The sequence below is a fragment of the Mandrillus leucophaeus genome, unplaced genomic scaffold, assembly GCF_000951045.1.
Source record: "Mandrillus leucophaeus isolate KB7577 unplaced genomic scaffold, Mleu.le_1.0 Scaffold151, whole genome shotgun sequence".
Classification (NCBI taxonomy): Eukaryota; Metazoa; Chordata; class Mammalia; order Primates; family Cercopithecidae; genus Mandrillus; species Mandrillus leucophaeus.
Genome location: NW_012101488.1, coordinates 2,038,592 through 2,047,109, shown reverse-complemented (window position 1 = coordinate 2,047,109; position 8,518 = coordinate 2,038,592). Strand labels below are relative to the sequence as shown.

General features: G+C 40.8%; 1 protein-coding gene across 1 annotated transcript; it reads left to right on the top strand.

The window, feature by feature from the left end:
• The first annotated feature begins 3,958 nt into the window (after positions 1-3,958).
• Positions 3,959-4,736, top strand: IGFL3 (IGF-like family member 3). The gene is made up of 3 exons (XM_011975155.1): positions 3,959-3,994; positions 4,300-4,353; positions 4,462-4,736. The coding sequence occupies exons 1-3, from the start codon at positions 3,970-3,972 to the stop codon at positions 4,734-4,736; spliced, it is 354 nt and encodes a 117-aa protein (XP_011830545.1). The 5' UTR covers positions 3,959-3,969.
• The last annotated feature ends 3,782 nt before the right edge of the window (positions 4,737-8,518 follow it).

The following is an 8,518-nucleotide window of genomic DNA, read 5'->3' as shown; positions in this document are numbered from 1 at the left end:
ATGTTATCCCTAATACCTGCCACCCCGGTCTTAATCGGTGGTGGAAGAACAGTCTGAGAACTGTTTGTTTCAACTGGCCATTTAACTTTAGTAATAAAAGACTGGTTAGGGATAACAATGCAACATAAAACCTTCAAAAGGAAAGGAGAATGTTTTGTGGACCACTTTGGTTTTCTTTTTTGCGTGTGGCAGTTTTAAGTTACTAGTTTTTTAAATCAGTACTTTTTAATGGAAACAGCTTGACCAAAAATTTATCACAGAATTTTGAGACCCATTTAAAAAGTTTAATGCAGAAAAAAAAAGAAACTGTGGCATGTATATATATACAATGGAATACTGCTCAGCCATAAAAAAAAGTAATGATTTAACAGCATTTGCAACAACGTAGATGAGATTGGAGAAAACTGTTCTAAGTGAAGTAACTCAGGAATGGAAAACCAAACATCATATCTTCTCACCAATATGTGGGAGCTAAGCTATGAGGGTGCAAAGGCATAAGAATGATACAATGGACGTTGGGAACTTAGGGGGAAGGTTGGGAAGGGGTGAGGGATAAAAGCCTACAAATAGGGTGCAGTGTATACTGCTCGGGTGATGGGTGCACGAAAATCTCACAAATCGCCACTAAAGAACTTACTCATGTAACCAAATACCATCTGTACTCCAATAACTTATGAAAAAATTAAAAGTAAATTTTTAATGTTTAAAAAAGTAAAATTAGTGACTAAAAAAGGAAATTGCATGCAGTCTGTCTGTCGTCTATCAATCTAACATCTATCATCTAAGCACCCATCCATCCATCACCTATCTATCTATCTATCTATCTATCTATCTATCTATCTATCTATCTATCTAGCTATCTACCTACCTACCTACCTACCTATACATCTTACCTATCTACCTATACATCCGTTTAAGAACAATTTTCTGGGAGGAGGATTGATAATTTTCATTAAATCAGCAAAAATTGTCCAGTACCGAAATTATGTTGAAACTTAGTGCCAGAAAGTTATTTCTTCCTTCAAGAAAATTTAGACTAAGGATGATTGCCTATGACCTAAATTGTCAATAGTTCATGGAACAAGATGTGTATATTTTGCTCTTTCTTTCTTATTCTCTTCTTCTCCTTCCTTCCTTCTTCTTTCCTTTCAACAGCATCTCACTCAGTCACCCAGGCTGGATTACAGTGGTGCCATCACAGCTCACCGCAGCCCCGAACTCCTGGGCTGAAGTGATCCTCCCACCTCAGCCTTCCGAGTAGCTGGGAATGCAGGCATGCGCCACCATGCGCAACTAATTTTATTTTTGTTTTCTGGCACAGACAGGGTCTCACTTTGTTGCCCAGGCTGGTCTTGGACTTCTGGCTTTAAGCTATTCTCCTGCCTCAGCCTCCCGAAGTGCCAGGATTACAGGTGTGAGCCACTGTGCCAGCCTGTTTTGCAGCTTTCTTAAGAAAGCACAGTTGAGAAGAGAAAACACTAAGAGCTTGACACATGCCAGCTACTGTGCTGGGAGCTTTTTCAAGTGTGACTTCATCTGATCCTCATAAATACTCACTTTCAAATTAGAATGACTCTCCTCCACTCAGAGATGTACATATATAGTCTACATTCCCATATCCTTGAACTAGTGATGCAACTTATCATCAATAAGGTCTTGCAATAGCTGTCAGACAAGCAGAGTGACATAGCTGCTGTCGCTTGTACAGGGACAAACTAAGTCTTCAGGTTAATATTCTTGACACTTCAATTAAGTTGTGTGGATTGCTTATGTTTCATGTGTTGAGTGTAATTGTCATTTTAAATATCAGAAAACACCATGATTTGGCTCGTGTGTTGTGTGTGCAGAATGACACATTAGTAGAAGACCATGATGTAAATTTACTGTTAATGAAGCATATACTCATTGTTTTAGGAATAAACCCAGGTACATATTTTCTTGCAAATCAATAACCAAGTGCTTTATGGGGCACAAGAAGACAAAGGGATGAAGAGTATCACATTTTGTTTCTGAGATAGGCACCAAAGGATTGCCTAGCACAAGGAAAACAACATGGCCCATGTATACATATGTAACAAACCTGCACGTTGTACACATGTACCCTAGAACATAAAGTATAATTTAAAAAAAAAGAAAGAAAGGCAGAAGGAGTTGTCAAAATCTCTAGGAGTAGATGAAAGAAAATTCAAAGAAAGAAGGGGCTAGTGTCACCAGTTCAATGATAACTTGCAGCACGGGTGTCAGCAGCTTAGAATAAAGCCAAACTCTGCATGACCAGTGCTGTTGGTAGAACTGAGAACGATGTTGTGTAAGAAAGCACAGGAACCAATCTGGGGTTGAAAGATGATTCATAGGAGGCAGTCTCCAAATGTGGAGACATTTTAAGAAATCTTTAACACATTTGTTTCCCACATATTTTTATTTTTCTATTTGCCTTCCAAAAGTCTATGTCTCAACAGAGCAAGAAGCTCTGTTAATAAGTATAAACATTCTAAGTGATGAGATTGCATCTTAGAGTTGTAAAACAACAGTGTGTCTTTCAATGACATCTTAGTATTAATGAGATACAACATTAAGGATAATTTATCTAAATGATTATCATTATAAAATGTATTAAAAATTATCCCTTCAAGTTGCCCCTCGCCACTTCTGTAAGATGAAAAGTTAAGTACACATTAACTTCCCAATGCCCAATAGTCAAGCTGAAGTTTCATCTGGAAGAAGAATGATAATTGTATATTAAAGATATTATTATTTGTCCTTTGTAATTTACCTAATCAAACTCGAACGTTTCTTTTTAACATTTGGTAGTAAACAAGCTGACAGCCTGGGCTCACTAGGAATCTTCACATTGTTGGCCTTCTTAGGTTCCGGGGTAGGGAAAAGCAGCCTTGTGCATCTAAACCACACCCCACACCTCCGCACATGTAGAGGAAGCTAAGAACGAAGCTCAGAAAAGGAGAACCATTTCAAAGGCTATGGTACAGGCTGGATGAACTCATCCCTGTGCTGTGCCAGCAAGTGGAGGATGGAAAGTCTGGCCAATCCTTAGACATTTTCTGATGGAATCATCACACACCCATGAAGGCTGAGGTCCTTTCCACAGCTTTGGGATTATTTGAAATTGTCCAAGCCCTTCCTTAGCTGGCACTTGCCTGGCAGGCCTCAGTTTGCCCCGCCCTTCCCTTCCTTCTGTCTGCACACCTAAGTACTACACACATCTAAGTACTACATCACATATCATTGGCCACTAATATAATATGATTATGAAAAGCAGGTGTTTAGTACTTTCCCTGACCATGTAACTAAGATGCTTGAGGTCTCTGAATCCTTGCACCAAGCACACCAGGAGATTTGGGCCATTGCTATTCTCCACCCCCACCCCCCTTATTGAAGTTTCCAGAGCCATGGCTCATCTGCTAGGGCAGGTGACAACTCTAATGACTCCAGAGCAAAAAACAAAGTGGCTTCAGAAAGGGTCCCCTTGACATTTCCAGAGACATCGTGCTTGGGGAATTTAGAAGAAACAAGCATTAGGAAGGGAAGAACGTGAAACCAGATGGCGAAGTGGCTGAAGTATTCTCTCTGATTGGAGCTTAGTTGGGCACTCTCTCCTCAGCAATGCCAGAGCTCGAAAACTCTTAGAAGCCTAACTTGGAGTAGGACCAACCTACGTTCATTCACCCTGAGGTCTGGGAACAGTATACAGAGAATGCAATTAGTCAGTCTGCAATATTCGGCTCTCTGGTCCCTTACGCCACCCAGTCTCCTCCTTACAGAAACTAAGGAATGTGCTTGGGAGACTTCAGTTACTTTCAAGGAGTGTGCTTGGGAGACTGCAGGTGGCACGATCAGCAACCGTCCAATCAGTAAACTTACCAGGGTAACAGACAAGCCCATTTAGCCTGCATCCATAAGTTCCAGCCTTTTACCCCTCTCCTTTAGTTCTCTGAGAGCCTCTTTGGAAGCATGATGCCACGATGCTGCATCTTGGGTAAGTAGGACCCCAAATCCAAAAATCATCTCATCCCATCCCCAGTGCAGCTCCCAAACCTCAACCCAATTCATTCCCCTTTATCCCTAACATTATTCCAGCCTCCTGTTCCCTCCTAGTTATCTCAAAGCGTGACGAGCGTGCTGCTCAGAGCCTGCCTGAACAGGATCCCATACAGATTTAGCCCCAAGTGATAATCTCCACCTTTAAACCACCCTAACCCCTGTTTTTTTTTTTTCCGTTTGTTTGTTTCCGTACTTGTCACATTCTCAGCTCCATGTTCAACTTTTTTCTTTCTCCCTTAGTTCTTGTCTGGGGGATAACAGTCTTCCTCTCCCAGTGTTCACAAGGAACTACAGGTAAGTACAGGACAGGGAAGAAAGAAAAGGGAAGAGGTGATGGGAAGAGAGACCGGGAATTGAGTATCTGTTCTTCCTTGGATGCACACCATCAATGTCTGTCCCCAGATGCTCCTGTTGACTCAGGACCATGGCTGTGCCAGCCGGCGCCCAGGTGTGGGAACAAGATCTACAACCCTTCGGAGCAGTGCTGTTACGATGATGCCATCTTGTCCTTAAAGCAGACCCGTCGCTGTGGCTCCAACTGCACCTTCTGGCCCTGCTTTGAGCTCTGCTGTCCCGAGTCCTTTGGCCCCCAGCAGAAGTTTCTTGTGAAGCTGAAGGTTCTGGGTACGAAGTCTCAGTGTCACTCATCTCCCATCTCCCGGAGCTGTATCGGGTAAAGGCCCCTACCTTGCTCTTAACTAAAGGTATGAGGGAGGGATGAGGGACACAGAGGGCTTGAAGGGGAACTCCTGTTTGTGGAGTTCTAATAAGGGCAGAAGAGTCAGCCTGGTGGGAGCAGGGGAAAGCAAAAAGAAGAAGCAGATAAGCTATAAGTCTGCCTTTCTTCATGGTCCAGGACGAATAGCCCTCCTGTATAAATAACTCACAAACTTCTTGCACCCAGCTATCACCAGATCCTCAGCTGGTAGAAAAATACAAGTCATGCAGTTGCCTTCCTGATGTAAAAACCTAACATGCTAAATAATCCAGTGTCGGGAAGACAAAGATGCTTTGCTTCTCTGAAGAAGTTTATAATAATATACAGTATATGTATATGCAGGGAACAATTGGTCAAAAGTGGATTTTGGTTTCCCCAAGGGAAAAGACTGGCTTTGTAATTGTAATTTTTTCGTTATTTTACTTAAAACTGGTAGAGTCTAAGTATTGTATGAAGTGCCCATGATTCTGTCAGTAAATTTGAGCATATTTTTATTAGTTAATGTCCCTTTTGTTTGTTTCTATTTTTAAGGTGAATTTTTAATTCTACCTGAAACCAGTTAAGATACCTTGACAAAAACTGCAATGAGAGGAGGTAACCTATCCTTTTTCAGGAAGAACTGATATCTCTGGCTAAGTATTTCTCCTTTTATTATGGTTTCTAAATCAGTTATTTTCTTCAGCTTTAATTTCATAAAATTAAAAAACTATAAAAAAATTCCGGTAGCTGTTGGAATAATTAAAGGAAAACAGTATGGCGATTCCTCAAGGATCTAGAACTAGAAATACCATTTGACCCAGTCATCCCATTACTGGGTATATACCCAAAGGATTATAAATCATGCTGCTATAAAGACACATGCACACGTATGTTTATTGCGGCACTATTCACAATAGCAAAGACTTGGAATCAACCCAAATGTCCATCAGTGACAGACTGGATTAAGAAAATGTGGCACATATACACCATGGAATACTATGCAGCCATAAAAAAGGATGAGTTTGTGTCCTTTATAGGGACATGGATGCAGCTGGAAACCATCATTCTTAGCAAACTATCACAAGAACAGAAAACCAAACACCGCATGTTCTCACTCATAGGTGGGAACTGAACAATGAGATCACTTGGACTCGGGAAGGGGAACATCACACACCGGGGCCTATCATGGGGAGGGGGGAGGGGGGAGGGATTGCATTGGGAGTTGTACCTGATGTAAATGACGAGCTGATGGGTGCTGACGAGTTGATGGGTGCAGCACACCAACATGGCACAAGTATACATATGTAACAAACCTGCACGTTATGCACATGTACCCTAGAACTCAAAGTATAATAATAATAAATAAAAAATAAAATAAAATAAAAAAAATCTGGTGCAGTGGTGGTATACCAATCTTTAGAATTCTTAAATATTCTAATGTTTCAAGATGAGGTCATGCTTGGGAAAATCATGTCATAGCATTTACGTTACTTTCAAATGTCATTTTTTGACCCTGGAAAGAAGTCATAATGTTCATCATAATGCTAGCAGCCTGGATAGTGAGCTAAACAAACCCTTGGAAGATTAAATTTTAATCAAGTAGACTAGGAAAACAAAAAACAAATCCTTCCTCCCCTTCCTCCCACCTTTACAATCTTACTGGAAGGGTGTTCAGAAATTAAAATTTGTGTTTGCTAAGACTTTATTCTGTTGGGGGTTTTAAGAGGTAATACATGTAATGTAAAATGTATGTAAACCATTGCAAGTTTCTGGGGCATTTTTCCATGCATCAGTAAGATGTCTGATGGTAACTGAATGTAACTTACAGAAAGTAACTAGAAGTGACATTCAGAAAAATAGCAATCAGGCCTTGGATGTTCTTTATTAAACTCTTTTCAGGCATTAACTTTACCAAAAAAATCTGTCATTTTCTAAAGTTCTTTTACTAAAACCGTTGACTATGGAAAACAACAAAAAGGAATTTTTTAGTCTGCTGCTATTATTAACATTTATTATCTGTATCTTTTGGCTCAGGAAATGACTTCACCTATTCATTCCATAAGCCGGTCTTTAACAGGTCACCTAGCTAATTGGGCTGTGTAAACAGATGTGCTGGGAGAAAATTATAATATTTAGTATTTGTCCTAAATATCAAAAATATTTTGACAAGTTTCTTTTTAAGATAGTTTCTAAAGCCTTACCCTGGCTAAAGATGTTTTGTACAAATTATATATAGCCTGCCTAATCTACTAACATGGCACAGAGAATCACAATTAACAATGTGGGGAAAGTCAGGGCAGTGGAAGTGGATGTATACTTTTTATTTTGAGGGCTTCAACCAAATTGCCTTGGAGTTAAAGGTGTATTTCTGCAGCTTTCAGTATAGAGAAAAAGAAGAAAGTGAAGCTGTGTCAGTTTTAGCATTAGCTATATCACAGCAAGTTTTAAAAAGATAAATGAAGTCATTTGCATAAAGGTACAGCATTGAAATACTATGTTGTGTTTGTTTTTACATTTTTACATTTTAAAAATGCAGTAAAAGCCAAGTTAAATTTCTTTCTTTTTTCTTTTTTTTTTTTTTGAGACAGAGTCTCACTCTGTTGCCCAGGCTGGAGTGCAGTGGCCAGATCTCAGCTCACTGCAAGCTCCGCCTCCGGGGTTCACGCCATTCTCCTGCCTCAGCCTCCCGAGTAGCTGGGACTACAGGCGCCCGCCACCTGGCCCGGCTAGTGTTTTGTATTTTTTGGTAGAGACGGGGTTTCACCGTGTTAGCCAGGATGGTCTCGATCTCCTGACCTCGTGATCCGCCCGTCTCGGCCTCCCAAAGTGCTGGGATTACAGGCTTGAGCCACCGCGCCCGGCCTAAATTTCATTTAAAAAAAGAAAAATGCAAATCAGCTCACTGCAACCTTGCCATTATCAGTATTGTAAGTAGCTCCCTCCAGCACAAGCACCATCCTATAAAATCCCCAGCAAGCCTTTGTCTCTTTGCAGTCAGCTCCCCACTTGCTGTTTTGCCTTTGCTTTCTTGCAACATATTTTTCTACTTTTGCTTTAAAAATCTGCCTTTCTTTACCTACAACTGTCTTGGTGAATTCTTTTTACTACCCACGTGACACCAACCCTAGATAATCATCACCTGAGACACTGTTGTTTTATCTCTGGCTAATTCTGAAATCTTTCCTCTCTTCTCCTTGTCTTTGTCTCATAATTCCTCAATTTTTCTTTCTTCACAGTTGAGAGGAAATAATACTCATCTCAGTGAGTTGTTGAGATGCATCTTGGGAAGATGCTCAGGCTATGAGTGTGGGAGTGAGTGGATGGGAGGAAAATCTTAGAAATTTTCTTTTCTTCTTCTTATTTTTTTTTTTTCAAGACAGGATCTCACGTTGTCATCTAAGCTGGAGTGCAGTGGCATGATCTCAGCTCACTGCAGCCTCAATCTCCTGGGCTCAAGTGATCTTCCTACCTCAGTCTCCTAAGTAGCTGGCACTACACTCACATGGCACATGCCACCACATCTGGCTAACTTTGTTTTTTTTTTTTTTTTTTGTCTTTTTTTGGGACTATAGGACTGGAACTTTCTAAGCACTGACAAATGTACATGTTCCATCAAATGTGTATCTTGAAATGTAGGCTGGGCGCAGTGGCTCAAGCCTGTAATCCCAGCACTTTGGGAGGCCGAGACGGGCGGATCACGAGGTCAGGAGATCGAGAGCATCCTGGCTAATACGGTGAAACCCCGTCTCTACTAAAAACACA